This window comes from Scleropages formosus, chromosome 8 (genome assembly GCF_900964775.1).
Source record: "Scleropages formosus chromosome 8, fSclFor1.1, whole genome shotgun sequence".
Taxonomy (NCBI): Eukaryota; Metazoa; Chordata; class Actinopteri; order Osteoglossiformes; family Osteoglossidae; genus Scleropages; species Scleropages formosus.
The window spans coordinates 15,903,026-15,924,899 of record NC_041813.1 but is presented as its reverse complement, the minus strand read 5'-3'; the positions used below and the strand labels follow the sequence as shown (position 1 = coordinate 15,924,899).

Sequence of the window (21,874 nt, the reverse complement as noted above, 5' to 3'; positions counted from 1 at the left end):
CTATCCCAAAAAAACTTACAGGTACCAGAAATATATCTTGATTCTACCCAAGAAGCCTTCAGGTTCCTGTACTTGGTCTGTTTGTATGTTGGAGAGCTACGTCTGTCTCTCACTGATGTCCACAAGTGTGCTACACTCCAGTCCGGGCTGGCTTTTGGAGCGGAAAAGTACAGCTCTCCATCTTACTAATGAGATGCAGCGGCACTCAGCGGGGAGAAGGATGAGCACCGTCGTGCGTCTTCTCCATCCGAGCGCTTTGTTCCCTTAATAGCTCTTCATCAGCGCCAAGGCGGGCCTGTCTCCCCCCGCCGGTCCTCCTGACTCGGCCCTTTTGGACCTATTGATCACGATCCCTCGCCTCAGCTTGGTCAGTCCACTTTTCCTCGGGCTGTTCCAGAGGCCCTGCAAGAAGAGGGCCAGGATGGAGGATGGAAGCAGGAGGAAGGGGGGCATTCACTCTTTAAATTACTGTTAAACAGGAAAGATTACATATTCTGCTTACGCATTAATTTCAGAGATAGAGGTGTCACATGAGAGATTTGAAATTAAAATGAAACCAAAAACACTTGAATCATTTAGGACTTAGGACACACACACACACACACACACACACACACACACACACACACTTTTATAACACGTGGGAAAAAAGCATTCCCCTTTCTCCGGATCCTAGGGATTAATAATTCAGGGTTCTACATTGCTTTTGCTGGGAGGCTAGTCTATGTATGACTCAATTGAGCTGAAACATTGAATGAGTGTATGCGTGTGTCTGTGCCTGTGTCAAGACTGTGTGTGTGTGTGTGTGTGTGTGTGTGTGTGTGTGTGTATATATATATTTTGCTGTGATTTGCACGTCTGCATGCCTAATTGTGTGTGTGTGTGTGTGTGTGTGTGTGTGTGTGTGTGAGAGAGAGAGAGAGAGGGAGAATGCCATAACTATGAATAATTTTCTTGCATTAATCAGAATTAATTTAGCCAAATGAAATCATGTTACGAAAAGAATTTTCTAAAAACCAGACTTTGGGGAAAAACAGTAGTTATTTTTGTAAATAAGATGTCATGCTATATCATTTCTGAAATAACGCAGAAACAGGTCTCTGTAATGATGAATTGCTGCCTCAGTTGGTTGGAGGCCAAGAAAGGGACGGGAAGGGGCTCGCTAATCACATAACCCACTGCGGCAGAGAGCTTGCACATGTGTCTTGGAGACCCTGCGCCATTTTGTGACATTCTAAATGGCAATTCTTTTCAATTAGATGAGATGCATGTTCTAGAAACCCCCCCCCCCCCCCGTGTTTCGACCAGTATTGAACATATAACAAAAAGAAAAATGCGGAAAGGGCTGTATCTTATTTCTTCTGCATGATTGATGAATGTGGGTCGCATAAACCCAGCAATGGGCGGGCGGGAGATTGACGAGTCGAGATTTCCGCACAGCAAAATGGGAAAATGAGATTTATGGCTGGCACTACCGAGCTGAGTGCGGCTCCATCGGAAGATTTACAATAAACCCCAGCGAGGTGGAATCCGCCTCTCCCGCCATTCATGTTCTCTACTAGTATACCTTGCTCAGGTGCACAGTCTAGTGAGAGAGCGATACAGAGACTGAGATGAAGGGACTGATCACAGGGCCCAAGACTGCAGAAGCGGCTGTGCTGATGTTTTCTCATATATTCATGTGAGAGAAGGGCTTTGTAGCTTCTGTGTAAACCACGTTCAAACAGTTTACTCACGAATGACTCATCTGTCTGGGGCAGGCGACTTTGGCAGGACTCATCATATCATTGTGAGAATCTTTACTTTAGAATTTTTGTTATTTCTCTTATTATTACTTCAACAATGACTACTGCTTGTTCCATTTCTTGTCCGTTTTTTCCTGAAGAAAAAGTGCTGTGCTTGGCAGTTCGGCCTCCAGTCCAGCAGAGGGCAGTGTTAGTGGTGTCAGGAGTATATGTTACCTTGTGTGGTTGTTTTCCCTTTTTTTCCCTCCTCTCGAAACACTCTCTTCCATTTCTGCAATGCTGGCTCCAGGAGCTGAAGGACAAGGTAACCCAGCTGCTCCCTCTGTTGCCTGTGCTGGAGCAGTACAAGGCAGACGCACGCATGATTGTGCGGCTGAAGGAGGAGGTGCGCAACCTGTCACTGGTGCTCATGGCCATCCAGGAGGAGATGGGAGCTTATGACTACGAGGAGCTCCGCCAGCGAGTGCTTCTTCTGGAGACGAGGCTGCAGTCCTGCATGCAGAAACTGGGTATGAGCGGGAGCACGGGGGCTGATACACACATTTTCGGAACCGCTTGTCCCATACGGGGTCGCGGGGAACCGGAGCCTACCCGGCAACACAGGGCGTAAGGCCGGAGGGGGAGGGGACACACCCAGGACGGGACGCCAGTCCGTCGCAAGGCACCCCAAGCGGGACTCGAACCCCAGACCCACCGGAGAGCAGGACTGTGGTCCAACCCGGGGCTGATGCATCGTGTCTGAAAGTCAAGGCCTTGGCAGTTTGGTTTTGGGAGAGTCCGGGCAAGCTGTTTTCACCCTTAAGTCTTTTGAGGACAGTAACTGAGATTACATTTTACTTAACGCTAAAAGCTCATACCAGAGGCTGACACCCCATTTCTCACTTCTTGTCTCCTGACAGTGAAATCCCAGAGACTTCATGGATTTGGTTTTCCATGTAAAAACTCAAACCTCCACTTATGTTGGGTATGGGTAAAGAGATCCAGCACAAGCGTGTTTCCAGTGGGAGGAAGTTAATCCCAAAGTGGTTCTATTAGATGAAAATGTAGACTCGCAGGGTCTAAGAACAATGTTCCCGATGATGGATGGCACAGGGGTGGAGATTTTACATGGGTGAGGCAATGCGGTGTAGTAGAGAAGAGAATGCACTACAGCATGATCCTCCTAGGGAGTGACCCCAGCAAACGTATAAATGAACCCCTGTACGGGGTGTTTAACATCTATGCAATTTAAGTTGAACTTTCAGCTTCTTACAGAAATGTGAGGTCCAGTAACAGGATCTGGCGGGAGAATGACTAGGAGGCAATGTCCTTGAGTGTGAAGTGTCATCTGTCCTGTATTTCTGCTGCCCTCATATTTCTGCCATTGAGAAGAATCTCTGATGGTTTCTTGTTCATGGTCCACTGAGTTTTCAGCCTCCTCAACATGAACCAACACCCTGTTTTGTCTTTTATCTACAGTTAAAAATGCTAAAAGAACCGTTATATCAGGTTGTATGCACTTTTGTTTTCCTTTTATTGATTTCAGGTGACACGGAAAAGTAAAAAGCATCCCTGACTTCTAATGCGACTTAACACATTTCTAATTACAAAATATTTTTAATGTTCTCTTCCAGTGTGCGATATGCCATCTTTGGGCATGAAATGAACCAAAGTAGGATATTAGTGTTACAGAACCCTTACTTTCAGCACACCTGAGGGTCTTTTTGTGTGTAATCGACCTGTGTATCGCTGCACTGCTTTTCACGTTAATTAGATCAGGTTCTGATCAATAAAATCCTAAGAATTCTGAGTGTGTTCTCAGCCCCAGCAGTGCCATGGAACAGCAGCGTAACTTGCTGCGCTCATATTTCTGAACGTGACTCAGACATGTAAAGAGTTTTGAAAAGTAGAATGAAACTGCAGATGTGTATCCACAGCAGGGATTTAATTATTTATAGATTATGAACATCTCAGAACTGACGATTTATCAACAAAAAAAAAAAAAATCTGTTTGAGAGCTCCTGGGAATGCTGTGGGGCTTTTTGATCTGGGAAACTTCTCTGAGGCACATGAGGAACAGAGCCCTGTGTCCTCCCCTACAGGCTGCGGGAAGCTGACCGGCGTGAGTAACCCCATTACCATACGGGCCTCAGGCTCGCGGTTCGGCTCCTGGATGACCGACACCATGATCCCCAGCTCAGACAACAGGGTGAGATACCACCTGCACCATTTTCCTGTGCCTCTCACCCGTTTTTAATTATAGATGCTGTACCTTTTTTTTTCTTTCTTTTTTTTTTTTTTTTAAACATATCGTGTGTGTAAGAATAATTCACACTAAGGGTACCTTTGTGCATCTGTAAAAATAACCTTTCCAGCCTTTTACCAAGCTTTTTTTTATAATAAAGACGATTTTCACACCTCCATAGAAAGTTTCACCAATAACTTCCATTTCCGCCTCCTCTGTCTGGCTCCATCCTGAGTAACCCCCCCTTTCCCCACCTCTTTATCCCCCTCCATCTGAGGTGCACAACAGTCTTGTCACAAGAGGCCACGATGATTAATTACCGCCCCCCCGTAAGGCCGGAAATTAACGGCTTGTTTTGACAAAAGTTTCCCCAATCATCTTTCTAATTACCCACGGCCTAACCGCTAGGGATGGAGGCTGTGAGGGGGAGGTGGCGGCGCTGGCCCCTGCCACATTGCGTCGTCCCATTAGAGAGCTATTTCCCCAGCTGCCCGAGACCTGCAAGCCTGGAGAACAGGGCGATTGTGGTAGAATAATGATGAGGCTGAGCAAGGATTAGAGCTCAGGGGAAAGGCTGCATAAGGTGCAGAATCGCGCCTTGCCGTTTTTAACACAAACAGTAGTGGGCTTGGATGACCAGAGCTTGACCAGAGCTCAGCTGAAATTTCACTGCTTTTATCCTTTCCTTTTGTTTCATTGCAGTGTTCACTTTATGCCTGCAGAGAAATGCAGTTTTTTTTTCATTGCAGCCAACCATATCAACAAAAATGAGTCATATAATGTGAATCCAGCTTAATAAGCTAGACAAAGTTCTTTCTGTGATCAGTAGAGGAATTTCCTAGGTTTGACTATAATTTGAATCCCCATGGGGTTGGTTACGATGGCTGCTACTTATATTGTTGTTTTTATTTGGTGTTTTGTTTCTTTAATAACCTCTTGAGGATTGTGCAACTGGTAGCAAGTACTGAAAATACCATTTTCTTCATATATAATTGACTGCTTTTCAGAGTCCCCGAAATCCCACAGGGATTTCATTAACATTTGTGTTCGACCAACTGCTTGACCTTTGCTTGACTTTCGCTCATTTGGCTTGTGTATTCATTCAGAACTTTATTTAAAAGTATTGTGATCTATAAATTCCTCAACTCTGTAAGCGTCTTTGTTGCATGGCTTGTCTTCTTGCACTATGACTTCCTCTCACAGCCATTTCCAGGGGGGTGGAGGGGGGGTAGTTGGTTCTGAATTTCCCCTAATCCCAGACTGTAATGTGCAATAGTGCCCTTTAAGATGTATTTGAGATGAGCTGACCACCCATGACTGTACACAGTCTTTCCTGCCCTGTTCCGTGTTTCTTGGGGTTGGCTGTCATTCCTTGAAATGAAGGCCTTTCTCTGCCTCGCAGGTCTGGTCCATGGACGGCTACTACAAGGGCCGACGCGTTCTGGAATACCATACCCTCAGCGATTTTGTCAAGGGCCAGAACTTCGTGCAGCACCTCCTGCCGCACCCTTGGGCAGGTACAGGTCACGTAGTCTACAACGGGTCGCTCTACTACAACAAGTACCAGAGCAACATCATCATCAAGTACCACTTCCGCTCGCGTAGTGTGTTGGTCCAGCGCAGCCTGGGTGGAGCTGGATACAACAACACCTTCCCATACTCCTGGGGGGGCTCTTCAGACATTGACCTGATGGCAGACGAAAGTGGGCTGTGGGCCGTCTACACCACTATTCCCAACGCGGGTAACATCGTCATTAGCCGACTTGAGCCGCAGACACTGGAAGTACTGCAAAGCTGGGACACGGGCTTTCCCAAGCGCAGCGCCGGTGAGGCCTTCATGATCTGTGGCACGCTCTATGTCACCAACTCCCACCTGGCTGGCGCCAAGATCTACTTCGCCTATTACACCAACTCCTCAAGCTACGAATACACAGACATCCCCTTCCACAATCAGTACTCTCACATCTCCATGTTGGACTACAACCCCCGTGAGAGAGTGCTCTACACCTGGAATAACGGGCATCAGGTGCTGTACAACATCACGCTATTCCACGTCATCAACTCCTCAGGAGACTAGCACTCTTTGCTGAAACTGCAAGGAAAAGGGGAGCGAAAAGGCAAAAATAAATAGGGAACTCCAGTTGTGTAAGACTTTTTCTAACATTTCAGTCTTCATAGAGTGCTATTAGATACAGGCAGAAGCAACAAGCTGTGCGGCCAGTAAAGGGATACTGTTCTTTTCCTCTTTGTGATGATGCGCATGGTTCTTTTATTTGTGAACAGAAATAAACGTCAGCCTTTGCCATTTTAGAGTTGGTTCTCTGTTTCTCGCGTCTGTCACGTGACAGTTGCCTGAACTAATGACTTCAGATTTGTCCAGGAGGCTACAAACAACATCTGTTTTGCAAACCTTTTTCTCCCTGCTTTTTAAAACCATTTAATTTTCTCTGGTCTGCCAGGAAAGCTGCGAGAGTTATGCAAACACACTTTTATTTGCCATGGCTGCTGGCCTGAGCTTGTGGTCAGAATGTCTTTCTCTCTGAATAGCTGACCACATTACGGAGACCCAACTCTGCCTTTGTGAAGAAGGTGGTCTAATGCCACGGCTCAATATTACGATCCCTGAGATGTTTACAGATAAAATCCACTTCAGCCTTGCAGAGGGGATGAAGGGTGTAGAGGAAATGATGGTAGGAAGGGGGAGAAGTGGAGGAGCCAGGTGGTAGGGAAAAGGGTGCAGGTGAGCAGAGGGGAGGAGAAATGTGTGAAGACTACAGAGAAACGGGAGGAATGAAAGGTGGGGAGAGGAGAAATATGGTGCTGCAGAGGAAAGGAAGGAGATAAGGGTGGTGAAGAGTTGAAGGTGGGAATGGATGGGTACTAGAAATGGGAGACAATGGAGTGGGGAAAGATGGAGGTCAGGAAGATGGTTTAGATGGGAGAAGGTGGAGGTGGGATGGGTAGTGGACAATGCAGAAGGTGGAAGAAAAAAAGGTAATGGAATGGGACTGGATTCAGATGGGTTTGCCTCTGCACAGTGTGAGGACAGATGGGTGAAGAAAAACGGTTGGTGGGGATTACAGACACATAAATGATGTGACAGTAGTCGAAGGCCAGACCATGATTAAAGTAGTTGAAGGCCAAATGATGATTAAAATGGAGAGAGAGGGCCAGCCGACGTTTGTGTGGATGGATTCTGCAGCGCTTCACTCTTCTCTGTTCTCTTGCTCTCCTCCTCCTTCATTCCCTATGAACACATTCCACAAACCAGTATGGACTGAGTGGATAATGTGATTTGTGTTTTTAATACTCATATGAATGTTCCACATACGCATGTGCAGCTCGCTTCGCTTGCATCATTCGTTCATTTATGCGTGTATATGTTTGTCTGTTCTACCCTTATCTAAGGCAGCTTGTAGAACATCAGTGAAGAGAGCGGAAATGGAATGAGTAAACAGCAGACTGCCATTTCAAGGTGCTTTCTGACCTCCATATGCAGCCCAGGTGACAAAGATACCCTCGTGGTCAAAGCTAGGAATATGAGCAAAAGCTACACTATAATCCACTAGGAAGTCCTCCAGCTTCCCAGAAGTCCAAAGGAAGCAGGAATGTACATTGTGACAACCTTTAGTTCCAATCCCATCACACATGTGCCATATGTGATTAGGATCTTGTGGTGCAATGAGGGTTTTGGGCGTTTTCTTTTATCCTTGAATGGGCAGAACATCCTATGAAAACAGAGAATCAGAACTTTGTGAGCAGAGGAGCAGTGCATCATGGGACTTCATGTTTGCCGAAGACTTGGCCAGTTCATCTCCATCAGTTGAATAGGGTATTGTCTTTGATCTTCATATTTTACCAGTGATGTTAATATGCCCAAGTGTTCATTACATTCTTTTTAGTGTGAATTTAACAGGACTGTCAAAACAATCACATTTAAAATTAATAATTGATACTAATAGCAGAACACTTGTCTCCCAAACTGCAGTACACTGACAACATGAGACTATACTGTGACCACAGAGAATTTTTTGACTGAATGAAATGATTCTAGAGTATTCTGAAAAAAATGTTATCAGTCCCAAAAAATATGTATTTTAAAGCAAAAACTGTCTGTGCAAATGGTTGCATTCAGCTCAGATGCCTTGTCAGAATGAACTGTTGCATTGAACAATTTGTGGATTTATCTATTTCTTTATTTTTTAGTCAAAACTATTCATTTTAATGTAAATGTAAAATCTGAGAATAAAACCACTTGACCTGAGTGAAAAATGTTCAGATGTCTTCTTCCTATTCACATCCTTTCCCTGTGTCTGCCAGAAACAGGGAGTGCTCCAAGTCGCAGAAGAGATCTCAGTGGTCATAATCCAGGTCACAGGAGCGATCTCAGCAGCGGTAATCCAGGTATAAGGAGGAATCTCAGCAGTCGTCGTAATCCAGGTAAATAGGAACATGAGTGGGTCTAACCTTGGGAGATAAAGCAGCCCATTAAAATCTCTCTTAGAGGATCAGTATGGCAAACAGATATGGGTCTCTTGCCAAACATTGGAGGGAACATGATTTATACCCCATCAGAGCTCATAAATGCCATGACCTTGTGTCTTTCATACACACTGAGATGAGCACCACCATTAAAATGCTGTCACACCCACAGCACATCACCAGTGTAGGCCCTCTCTTTCTAGCTGGCCATACACATTGCTTCTCCATGTACCATATGGAGATGCTGGAGTAACTTACATTTACTCATTTAGCTGACACTTTTTTCCAAAGCAGCTTACAGTGTTAAGATTAGAATTGTTTACCCATTTATACAGCTGGGTAATTTTAGTGGAGCAATTTAAGGTAAGTACCTTGCTCAAGGGTACTACAGCCAGAGATGAGGCTTGAACTTGCAACTTTGGGGTCCAAAGGCAGTAGTGCTAACCACACCACCACCAGCTGTCCTGTAAAACTTCTCTTCTGAGTTCAAAAAGACATATTCAGGTGGATTGTTGACTCTAAAATGACTGTGTGTGTGTGTGTGTGTGTGTGTGTGTGTGTGTGTGTGTGTGTGTGTGTGTGTGTGTGTGTGTGTGTGTGTGTGTGTGTGTGTGTGTGTGAGAGAGTAACAGAGAGAAAGTGTGTTTCACTGGTAGGTGGATGAGTGACTCATTCTAAGTAGTGTATCTACATTTATTCATTTAGCAGATGCTTTTCTCCAAAGTGACATACATCTCAAAGAAAATACAAGTTATACGTTACATTAGGAGAAAGAGAGACATAGTTGCAGTCATGTCATTCTTAATTAAACCTAGTTTGTTTCCTTCCACTTTATGCACCGATGTTCATCGTACGAGTAGATGCAATAAAGCTCAGGATAGACTAATCCTGATCACCTTCCTACAATTTTTTAAAAATATCTAACAGTGTAAGTCATCTTGGGTAAATAAGGTATGGGCTGACAACACTACATAGTGTTCATTGGAAGTCGCTTCCAAGTTTGAAGAAAAGTGTCTGCTAAATTAATGAAAGTAAAAAAAAATGTTTCTGCTTCAAGTATCATCGCTCAAAGTGCAAGGAAACCATGGTACCATAAAGCATCATTGCATGAAGTTTTGCTTTGAGCATTAGCTTTGGGTTTTCTTTATACCGTACAGGGTCTCACACGGACTTGCTGTAGTGTTATTACAGTGTTGGAGCTCCCTGTGTTGCTGCTCTGTGTCACTTCCGTGTCCACTGTGTATGAGAACTGTGTCTCTTACCCTTTCAGTGTGTTGACTCCCAGAGTAAATGACTAACACTGTAAGATTAAAGACGAAGATGCAACACTCTGAGCAAGGTAATTACCGGTTCTAAATTCACACTGAACTGAAAATGAGCTTTAATTAAAGGGTTTAATTAAACATGGGCACAAGTCTGGATGGGATTATACAAACACACACTCAAACTGGGATGCACAGCAAGCAGAGAGGATTATACACCCCAACCATCATTGCTCAGTCCAGTTCTCAAATATCAAGATTTATACATTATTCATAAAATTTCATGTTAATATATAACTTGCCAAAACAAGTGGAAAATATACTTTATGGGATGTATTTTATCTTGAATGGGTTTCCTGCCTCGTTTCTCTGAAAAAATGCATCAAAACACCCCACTGACAGAGTGTGATATAATAAACTGGGTTTAGCTGAAACAGCAGTAGCAAATGAAGTTATTTCATAGTTGTCAGTTCTCAGACGATCCATGCAATCCAGTTTGGATAGGTAAGTAAGTTATTTATTCAGTACTTATCTTTGGTTATGTGTATATGTGTCTGTATATATGTTGCACTCTGTATGCTAATAAGTTTAATGAAGTAATTTCATTAAGTAGCATAGGGTTGTGGAAAAAAAATTCCCGCCCGTTTTCTTTTAACTAAAAGACGATAGAAAATAGCGACTCATCGGAGCACCAGTTTTCTTTAGTTTAAGTTAGAAAAGTAAACTAGACTGTGTATATGAGAGTGAACACGTATATGATTGCCCTGCAGTGAACAGGGTTCCTGTCCAGGGTGTACCCTGCCTCACACCCAATGTTTCCAGGACAGGTTTAAGACCACTGCCACCCGGCAATTCACAAGCTATTACTGATAATGAATAAATGGACAAAGATTTAAAAGAGACAGTTCTGTTCTTAGTTCTCCATCTTTTGTTTTTCCTTTTCATTTATTTTGTTGACATAGCGAAGTTCTAGTTTCATTGGCACAGACGTCAGGCTTATTATGTGGAATTTGTGAGATCGGTGTAAACGACTATTTTGTCCTCATCTTTGTGTTACCTGGCGCCCTTGGGCGCCTGTGGACGGTTTTCTTTCACTGCGAAGCGCTGGGTTTGCACCGAAAGGACCCCTTTCCAGCATCTGACCTTGAACAGACCCTCAACAGTTCCGCACAGGAGGCTGATAGCTATCAAATGAATAATGAATGATGGCAAGGAGGGGACTGCAAATAATTGTAGCCTTGCAGAGACAATGGGAGATGGGAGGGCTGGTTACAGACATCAGTGACTAAAGAAGAGGAGAAAACACAGATGAAGGGAAACCCGAGGAGTGGCTCCAGATGAGGCACGCACCCCGATGCGCATCCTCTCGCCTCATTTGAGCCCTTGAAACACAGATATTCATCATTGACCCATCAGAAGAGATGTACGGTGGTTGTAAATAGAAACAGGACACACCACCTGGTGCTGTGCCATTCCTGACCCAGAGTGCCATGCTCCTTAATTAAGACTTCCGCATGAGTGCGTGTCCGGACAGCTGTTCCGTACCTCGGTAATCTGAAGCGTCAATTACAGGCCTGCGCTCATGAAAATGTGCCCGGGTTAATTCACCCTCTTCAAATTGAGATTGGTGCATCATATTTTGGCTTTTGAGGGCCAGGAGGGTGATGGAACAGGATAGAGGACAGAGGAGAAGAAGGAGGAGAAAGAGCGACTACTGCTCTGCTCTTCTCCCTGATGTCTCGTGCTGTTGATTGGCCTTTTGATTATGTCTCTGACATAATCACCACACTCTATGGCTCCCAGACTTCAGCTCATTACTGTGATTTGTGAGGTACAATTAAACTTGGGTTGTTTGGGTCAAAGCCAAGGGCTGTTTATTTTCTGCCCAGGTTGTCTTGATGCTCTGCGCTTCATTGCGACTGCAAGGTTTCACTGTGAAGGACTGGGCCACCGGTGCCAGCATGTATCTCCGTGTTAACAGAGAGGTGCAGTGCGTCAGTCAGTATTTGTCTTCTGGCGATCCAACAGGAGGTACTGGTTGGAGTCTCCTTTCCCAATGTAATTTCAGAAGTTGAAGTCAAGTGTTAGTTGACAAGACCCTCTGCTGGTCCAGTAAGTCATCTCGGTGTGTGGACCGTAAAATACAAGTGAGTGGCGTGAACAGGAGCTGTATGATGGGAATGACCAGTGTCCACAATGGGGGGAGAACAAGGTTTCCTGAGAGAGAGGACTGCAGCCCGGGTTCCGTTCAGATGTGGCCCAATGAAGAGGAAGCTGAATGAAAGGGAGTTGATTGAAGGCCTCTGTTACGCTTCTGTCCTACTCTTTGTGGAATTTGTTCAATTACTATGATCAAAGTAGTGCCATCAGCACAGCAACTTCAGAGAGACGCTGTTATTAACCTCAGTAGTGGAGTTCAGTTTAATTCTCCTTGTAGGTCATCATCATCTTTGTTCAGAACATTAGCGGTGCTTTGACGAAAGCGCATCTAACTGTGGAAGACGTCTCTGTCTTACGAGTAGGAATCTATGGTAACAGTGCGTGTGTGTGTGTGTGTGTGTGTGTGTGAATGTGTACGTATATGTACAAGTGTTTCTGTTATGTATGTGTAAACTCTTAAACACAACAGACAGCCCCCCCCCGACACACACACACACACACACTCAAGTAGACCCTAATTGCATCCCAGTGATAGATAAACAATGCTTGTCATGACAGCAGGAACAAAGTGAGCAATTAGCATGGACACCTTGTCAGCTGAGCATTTGCCAGCTGTTTCATAGCTACTCCCACTGAATTACAATAACAACCTCACACCATATTCTCCCCTTCATGCTATGCTTTCCTACGCTACTTTATGTGCACCTAAGGGTAACTGATAGGTCCTGAAGGGAAGAAGTAGCCAGCAGTCTGCAAGTGACCGGTATGTTATGAATACGGGGTTCACTTTCGCATCCAGCAGTTATTGCGACTGTCAGACCAAAGTCAGGGTGAGCATTAGCCAGTGAACGATCAGCCATTTTGACCGGCAGTCAGCAGGAAAATGTTTGTGACTGTGTCTGTGAATGAGCGTCAGAGACTGCAACAGGTAGGACGGGAGTGACCAGGTGACCAGAGGGCAGCGTTCCTCACGTTTGCTGAATGACTGTGTCTACAGTCATGTCTACAGACTGTCTCCATCACAGAGGCCTCAATCTACAACACGTTGAAAGCAGAGCCACCTGCACGAGGGACAACGTCTTAGGCCAGAAAGGAATTGTTGTTTGTGTTCTAATGACAAGCACTGTTCTTTACTGAGAAAAGAAATAAGCTGTTTTTAACTGTGGGCCAATTGTGATCAGACAGTCTTTCCACAGAGAGGACAGAATGTTATCTTGTTTCCTGTGCACAGGTATGAAGAAAAGCACACAACTACAGCTGTGTGCTTTAGCACATCGCAAGAGCAGGCAGGGCTTTGTGTAATTATGGGTGCGTGAAGTGTCTTGAAGCACAAACTACATGCCAAGAGAAATTTCATGAGCCTGAGGCATCAGTCACTTAGCAGAATTTCTACGTGACTCGGTTGTTTGTCCACAGTGACAATATGCTAAATGTGAAATAATTTCAAAAATAGAAATGGGAAAATATTAAACTCTTTTAGGAGATGGTACATTTCCTGATCTGACCACCGCCCAGCTTTTCCCCTCTCGTTTCCACGGAGACAGGGAAAGTAATTAAGAGGCCCCTCCCTTGCAGAATGATTTCACATAGGATTTATGGTGCTTCATTAATATGTAAAGTGAGGCTAGGCCTCCATCACTGCACTTTACTGATGCTGTTATTAAATTAATTAGCCCAAAACAAGCTGCGTTGCGCTGCTGGCAACAAGCTGCTACGGAAGTCAACAGGACTCTCCTGCCAGCACATATTAATGAGCGCTTATCAATTTTACATTCATCAGAGCAGAAAATGATAAGTTATTGCCCCATATCCTACCTAACAGAGAAAAGTTAGCCCAAGTGCTGCAGGAAAAGGGGCAGTTAGTCCTGTGCAACAGTCCTATGAGGCCAGTTAGCCCAAAAATACATAGTCAGTGAGTGAAGACCAAATTCTACAGCTAACCTCACAGCAAAGTCAAAAAAGGTAGTTTGGATCAACATAATCCAGAGATGGGACTGTCAGGGTCAACACTCAATCATGCGCCATCTGTTGATCCCTTAGCACAATCACAAAGGTGGATACAGCTGGTTAGCTGTCCAACACATAGAAAAATTACAGAAATTATCATTTTCATCAGAAATGGGGGGAGGGAGATTATTAAGGATGCCAATATGTAACCTAAAGGGTGCCAGGTCAAGTACTGGAAGGAAATACTGAATAAGAAATTAGTTCCCTTCTTTTGGCAGCCATGCCACTCCATTGTTTTTTTTTCAGCACTAAATGTAAAGATTTCACACAGCCAGACACTGTTCACCTTGAGGAGGAACTTTAAGGAGGTCACATTCCTCTGCTGTTTTCTATAAGAGTGTAACGGAGCAATGCTGGGTGCACAAACAGATAAGCTCTTGATTTAATATCGACTATATACAGAATGCAGTACACCGTGACCCTGCTCCTCAGCTTAAGATTTCTAATTAGATCAGTTTCATTTCAATAACTGACGACAGTTTTTCCCCGCTTCCTTCTCCCCCATTATTATTTTAAAGAATAGCACAACCTCACGTCAGAAAAAAATGTTTGAAATCATCTTCTATGTTCATGTCTTTTTAAACACTTCCATTGTATTCTGTTAGACCAACTTGCAATGTTTTTGTATAGGTTCAAAGAGTTACACTGTGATCGACGCAATGAAAATGAAATGCAGATAACACACTAGATACCAGATGCAACCTCACTCATTTGCTACTTAATGTAGTTCTGTTGAATGCTATGAGCTGGAGAGAGGTGGAGCCATAGAATGGGGCAGGACTGAGCTTGAGGAACTGCTCCCCACATCTCATCCTCTGTTGACTCAACTTAATGAAGCCCAGCTGTTGCACAATTAAGTAATTGGATATAGAGCTGCTTGTCCGAGGAATGGGTTTCCTGGGCAGGATGTGGTGCTGTTTTTTTTTTTGTTGGATGTTTAATGTTTCTCCATTGAGTTAGTAGTTCTATATTTCAAGGAACTGTGTCTCCTGTTTTTGTTGCTACATTTCCAATAGGCCTTACTTGGTTTGGGAAATCCTCCTGTTCTATGGGCTGCCTGCACACCACAGTTGACCACATCTGTGAAATTGTTATATTATTAATTATACCTGGAACTTACTGGTTTTCAGAGTGATTTCCCTTATACTAGTTGAGTAATACAAATACATGTAAACATATTAGCTATATATGGCAATATAGAGGTTAAAAGAGAGGATTTGTAACTTTAATATATTTATATAAATGGTTTGATATCTCAGCAGCAGCTGTGTGATGAGCTGCCTAAGGAAATTCCCATAAGGAATATTTAGCATTTAGAATAAAATTTGAATTTTTAATCAATTAAGTCTAACTAGAATATTTGACACAAGATTGTCCGTGTATAGCTGTGGTATACTAGTTCCAAAATACCACTAATAATTTGGAAGAGTCAGGGTTGATCCTGGGTGCTGTGACACAGCGGGTTTGGCCAGTGCCAGCTGTTGGTGGATATGGTGCTTGAGTCCTGCTTGGGATTTCTTGCGATGGACTGGTGTCCTCTCTAGGGTGTATCCCCTCCCTCTTCAGGATTGTGCCCTGGGATAGGCTCTGGCTTCCCATGACCCTGCCTGGGACAAGCGGTTGTTGACAATGGTTGGTTGGGTTTAATCCTAGCTGAAGTACTTTGATTTGAATAATATTCTGGCCTGCAAAGCAGCATGACATCCTGGTTAATGACCTGTGTGCATGGTTTCAGTGGTGTATGTTCAGCCTTCCATGGAGGAAATAATTGTTAGTTGAGAATAATTATTTTGACACCTCTCCATTCACACAGCAGTGTGGCAGCACAGACTAATGAGCTTACATTTACAGTTATTTATTTACTACAGAGCTACAGAGACAATTTAAAGGTTCTGGGCCCAAAGATAATGAGGTAAAGATTTAGCATTAAGAATAATAATGTTTTTTGTAGTTGGATTTCACTCCTAACTTAAACTAGGTTTACAGCCTGTACTGATTATTTGAAAGTTCTGGTTTTTTTTTTTTTTTTTTTTTTTTTTTTTTTTAAAAATATAAAACATTTTTATTTGATTCTTCTCTTGTCCTTGTGGTGACAAGTCTGTAGGTTTCCCATAAATTTGTGTTTGGAAAATGCAGATAAAGTATGGTAATAGTAAGGCAGTGAACATGTGAATGTCACAGCAAATTACAGGATTAAATGTCAGACTGCAAGGTTAGCAGTTCAATTCTTGTAATGGGAGTGATTATATAAATAGCTTTACAGGAAGGGAAGCTAACAGGTGTCCAGATCTCTGTCTGCTTGTGTGTTCAATTAAGTGATTAGGGGGAAAGAAAAATGAAATACTAATTAATTACATTAATATAGACAGCATGTATTGTGGCTCAGTAGGCAGTACAGTTGCTGTAAAGCCTGAGGCTTTGAATCCACCCCCAGCTCTGTCTTTGGAGTTTACAAAGCTTTCCTCCTACATTCCCAAGTTATTTATCTTAATTGTTAACTGTGAATTGCCCACAGGATTTAGGATTGGCTCTCCACTGCTACACATAATACATTACATATTTTAATAATAATGATAAACTTTTCTATGCAAATGAAGTCTTGCTAAAGTTTTGAGCATTTTGAAATAAAGAAGTTGCAAAGAAAGGGGGGGGATGTTCTTTGCTCTCTCCCCAGAAGAAAGAGTATCAACATGATGGTCATTGAACTGTTGTTATGAATGGAAAATTTCCTCTTAAAAGTGATAAAACTGGTATTTCCCTCTTATTGAATATATCTGGGGGCAGTATGGGAAGTATGCATTGCTACTCCCCTCTACCAGTGACTTTAACACTCTGAGATAAAAAGGCAGCTGGTAGTTTAATGGTTAGCGCTGCTGCCTTGGACTCAAAGGGTGCAGGTTTGAGCCACATCTCCAGTTGTAGTACTCTTGAGCAAGGTACTCACCTGCTCTAGTAAAAATTACCCAGCTGTATAAATGGACATGCAGTGTAAGTACCTTAACATTGTAACTTGCTTTAGAGAAAAGTGTCAGCTAAATGAATAAATGTAATAAAGATGGACACACCTCCCCTCCAATGGGGACTGCTGGGAGCTAGGGGACCCTGCAAAGAAATATGACCAAGATTACTGCAGTTCATAACTTTCTTATGCCACTACTTGTGTGATGAACATTGTTTCATATGGTGGAAGGAAAGAAACAAACTAACTGTACTTAAAAATCACACGTCTGTATCTCTTTCTATCTTTCTGCTAATGTCATTCACACATTGTATTTTCAATGAGATGTATGTCGCTTTGGAGAAAATCGTCTTCTAAATGAGTACATGTAAATAAAAAAAGCAAATGAAACATGCATTGTTTTTATTTCTGTTCATGCGCCGATCATTCCAAGAGTCAAAGTTCAAACGCAGAGTAGTGATGTGACTTCAGGAATAATGCATATCCTCACCAAATGTTTCTCCCTAGAAAGGGAACATTTCACAGCTAGCATTCTGTGTTCCACTGTAGCAAATTGCTGGAATTTTCCTCATCAGCACTATGCTCTTATATTGATTCCTGTGAGCTGAAAGTCTTGGCTTTAATTTTCATAATCTTTTTTTCCTGTTAATCTAGCTGAAATGTTAGCCGCATCTCCACATGTTGAGGTGTGTGGTGCTACTGAAAAAATCAATTCCAGCTGTTTCTCATCTCCTCTGTAACAGGGTGGCTCACTTACTAAAACTCTGTAGAAGTGTTAAAGGTTGCTGGTTCACTTCTAGCAGAGCTCCTGCTGTTTAAACACTTGATACATGATAATAAGTACAATTAAGATTTTTGATTACTTTTTCTCTCTGTGGAAGTCAGTGAAATCTCTGTAGATAAGGCAAAGGTTAGTGGCTTAATCCCAGCTAGGCAGCGATATTGTTTCTATAATACCTTGTTACATCATAAGAAATACAGTTAAAGAAGTTTTAAGAGTTTAGGCGCTTGTGGAAGAACAGCTGAACTTTTTAAGATAGGTAGTGCTGTGTAGAAGGTTGCTGGTTCAATCCCAGCTGCCAGAGGTGTTGCTTCTATAATATATTTTTAATTTCTAACACAAAATCACAAAATCACAGCATCACAGAATTTTGCTCATTAATAACATCACCAATCAATTAATTGCCATCATCACTTAACATCTTAATCAGTAAAGCTAAAACATCTAAGGTTGGTCTTGTGTGTTAGCTGTGTAGCCCCTCGGTTAAAGAGCACCCCATTTTCATCCCAAGGTTTCAAATTCAAGACTGCCTAAGTAACATATTACTTTTAGAAAAGGCTCTGTCTCACAGATTATATGTCAAAATGTTGATAGTCAACTTCATATCCAGTACTTTGGCAATGAGTAAGGTAGGAGGGTGTTTAATTACAATGTCTCAGGTTCAATCTCTCTAGAGAAATTCTAAGAGGGAAGTTTGAAATGAAACTCAACAGTACAGCAGTGTGACACAATTAGAGAAGAAATTAGGTGGCTAATCTCAAGTCAAGAGGTTCAAAGCTCATCCCGGATATATCGCATCAAATGCAAAGATAGAGGTAAACACAGAGACAACACAGACCAGATCTGAATCCTCCATGGAGCATTATATGTATTGGCTGAAACAAAACAGCAAAGAGGTTAGGCAGCATCCTAACCTCCATCAGCGGCAAAAGAACACTGCATCTAATCAAACATTCAGTTGAGAATGCTGTATTGTGCACAGCATGTAGTGGAACCAAGACTGTGGTGGAATATATAACGAGATGGGAATGCAAAGCAGCACAATTGGGTGTACCAGAAAGGGCCATGCAGGTGAAGAAAACGGAGCACCACAATGACTACAGAAAGTCTTAAGCTGTCTAAGGAAAAAAAAACTTTTTTTTTGCTGTACATTTTCCTTCTCACTCACCCCAGCCACCTAGATCCTTTTCATCTGACCCCGTATTTAGATCCCTCCAACCACCACATCTTTTCTAGTGTTCACTAGACTGCACCCCAGGCTCAGACATCAACACTGAGGCCAGGCATCAAACAGCTTTATTCACTGTGCCTCACTACCACCCAACAACTAGTCTTTGAAATCTACCGCTTAAGCACCATCTTACATCAGATATGGGAAAGAAGGAAAGAAGTGAACTTTCCCAGCAAAAAAACCTATACATTCTACATTGAGTTGCTAATCAAAACTATTACAAATAAAGTCTCAGTACACAAAAAGCACACTTTATATGTATAGATAAAGACTTAACTATGCATCAGATTCTGGGTTTTTAATGTGAATTCATATAATTCAGCATTGGATGCTCTTGTGTGTAGACATAAAATTATCTGTTTGTGCATACAGACACAGGTACCGTACATACGTAACAACACACAAAAACAGCTATCTTTGTAGTTTATTTACTCTGAGAAGCTCCATTTTATGTAGTTGCAACTCTATTAAGCATAAGAAAAATGGTGCAGCAGCACAGATATCAATACAAAGTCGTAATAAAAAATACAGGTTGATGGAATTTCGCTGAAGAAACATCACCCCACGTCATCAGTTGGAACACAGTCCCTGGACTTGAAGAGCCACTGGCTCAGTGGTTCTCCGCTACCAAACAGGACACATACTGTATCTACACAACACCAAGATATTTTCCACATCACAATAAACAGCACCTCCATTAACTCAGAGGGCAAAAAATAAATGCAAGCAGTTAACACCGCATGCGCTACAGCTACGCTGAGGTTTAGTTCCGCGACGGTTTTCATCTGCCGCGAAGACCTGCGGAACATTTCATCTTCCCAGCTGTCGGAAGCCGTGCTTTGGCTGGGAGACTCGCGCGCATCTGGGACACGACTCACGCGCCCAGGTAGGTCCGCTTGACACTTCTCAGCAGAAAGAGCAGAGCCGCACAAGACGGCGAAAGGACCCTCGTGTCCGCACAAAGCACCAGGAAGGACCGAGCGGAAGAAGAGTAACACGGAGCGGAGGCCACCGGCCCCGTCCCACGGTCGCCATCGCTCCGCACGATCTCATGCCTCAACCTTGAAACATTGACAGGTGGAGAGAGTCAAAGATTCGTAGCCACTACAAATCAACAGTCTTCACGCCTTGTTAAAACTATTTAGTCATTTCCTGCCATTAGCCCACATATTTACTGTTAAAGTGTTTCTTTATTTGTCCAAGGAAACTGATAAAGTAGAAGAAACACGGCAGAGTACCGAAGCGCACCAGGATGTCCATTTTACTGAGTCCACCTGCAGTGTGACGGACACAGCTCGGCATCTTTACTGCACTTTTACTGCGTTTCATTGAGTTCCGCGCCTCCTTCAGGTCACCGATCGGAGACAGGCCGCACTGAGGACACCGTCTCTCAGCTGAAACCCTCACAGCTCAGACCCTGAGGCCTTCCTGAGCTCAAAACGAGTGACAGAAAGTGTATCGCTGTGACACACCGAGTTTGTGTGTGTGTGAGAGAGAGAGAAACCGTACATGATTGCTGCGTTCCAACATGGCGGCCGGAGGCGCAAGTCGCATTTTCACTGTGTTTGGCTCTTACCATGCAAACACACACACACATCAGTAGCTGCTGTACAAGGAGCACGAGGCCATATTTACCCTCTCCTGGTAGTGACTTTTCGTTGTCTTTCCTACGGCATCAGAAGCACTTCTGATGTGGCTAAACAAGCACTACTCACCGAGAAACCGCTGACCTTGCTTTTTTACTTCTTCTTTCACTTTATAATCATTATCTGATAAATATTCCAGGAAATTATTGGGCATTTAATACGCCTTACGTTCGGGAATGTTTTCTTTTTTGGCACCAAAGACGTTGCCAATTTCATAGCTTGTGCTCCGCACATGGCCAGTCCCGGGTGACTTGGGATGCTGGAGGGCAAGCAGGAAAAACTTTTTATATACTGTATTTTAATGATTTGTTTCTTTACATCTAGTCAAAGGCCTTATTAGTTTGGGGGAAGAAGAAAATGGGTGTAAAATTTAATTTGAAAACGTTAAGTTTCATCAACAGTTTGTATTGTAATGACCCGCATTACAGAGAGTTTGGGCGGGAAAATTAGTTTATTGAAAATAGTGGAATTATGGGTAAAATCGAATTGAACTGAAGGTGAACATCCTCCCTACGTTGCTCTACCTTGTGTATCTGTACCCCTTGCCCCGCATGATGCGGAGAGGCCTTATGAAAGACATTTTCGATCTTGTCTGGGGGGTAGGTACCTTCCAAAGGAGGAGGGATGGAGAGATGTGCCCGACATTCCTCTTAAACTAGATTGTCTCTTCCTCTCCCAGTTATGTAACCGACAGGCAACTCCGATCGAGCATCCCCACCAGTACTTTGTGCGTCTGTGGTTGGCCCTTCTGATGCGCCAGTTTGTGAAGTCCTGGTCTAGCACCGGGCCAAATGCCAAGACACAGCCTTCTCATTACAGCCATGCTGTAAAGTGGAGTAAGACCATGGCGGCCGGAGTCAAGGCAGAGACCCTCCTCAAGCACATGGCCCTGTATAAGGCCCTGGTCAAGAGGAGAGGAACTCGAGTTCTTCTGGGGCTCATGGAGGGCACGTGGACCAAGATTCAGTCAAAGGAGCTAGACCACCATCTGCAAGATTTGAACTAAGCATTGTCTACAAAGTAGGTTGCTGGTCAAAGTGGTCTTGTATAAGTAGAAACTGACCAGCCACCCACTCTGCCCGTGACTCCAGTATGGTGAGAGTGAAACTCTGTGAACAGGTGCGGGAGGTCTGGCATTTTGTGACCCTCCTGTGCAGGAAGATTGATCTGCAGATGGTTTTGATATACGACAAAGTCTTCAGGGGATGGAACCCTGGTGCTCAGAAGGCAGCAGCCGCCCGGACATGGCTTGTGATCAGTGTAGCCAAGAAAATACTTCGGAACACAAGAACCCAGCTGGCCTAGACAGGGTTAGACTTGGGCGTCCATGGTGTATATCATAAAATCCAGGCTGACCTAAGGTTTAGGATGGAGATG

General features: G+C 43.5%; 1 protein-coding gene across 7 annotated transcripts in view; it reads left to right on the top strand.

Moving 5' to 3' along the window:
• The window catches only part of olfm2a (olfactomedin 2a), a 34,644-nt gene extending 28,366 nt beyond the window's left edge, over nucleotides 1-6,278 (top strand). For 6 of the 7 annotated variants that reach the window (XM_029254194.1, XM_029254193.1, XM_018754786.2 and 3 more), the window contains exons 4-6: nucleotides 2,035-2,254; nucleotides 3,827-3,933; nucleotides 5,372-6,046. In XM_029254194.1, the coding sequence (XP_029110027.1) occupies nucleotides 2,035-2,254; nucleotides 3,827-3,933; nucleotides 5,372-6,046 (1,002 nt within the window). Of the gene's footprint in view, nucleotides 1-2,034; nucleotides 2,255-3,826; nucleotides 3,934-5,371 lie in introns of all 7 variants that reach the window. The other variant, XM_018754784.2, reaches the window with a different exon arrangement.
• Nucleotides 6,279-21,874: the final 15,596 nt, after the last annotated feature.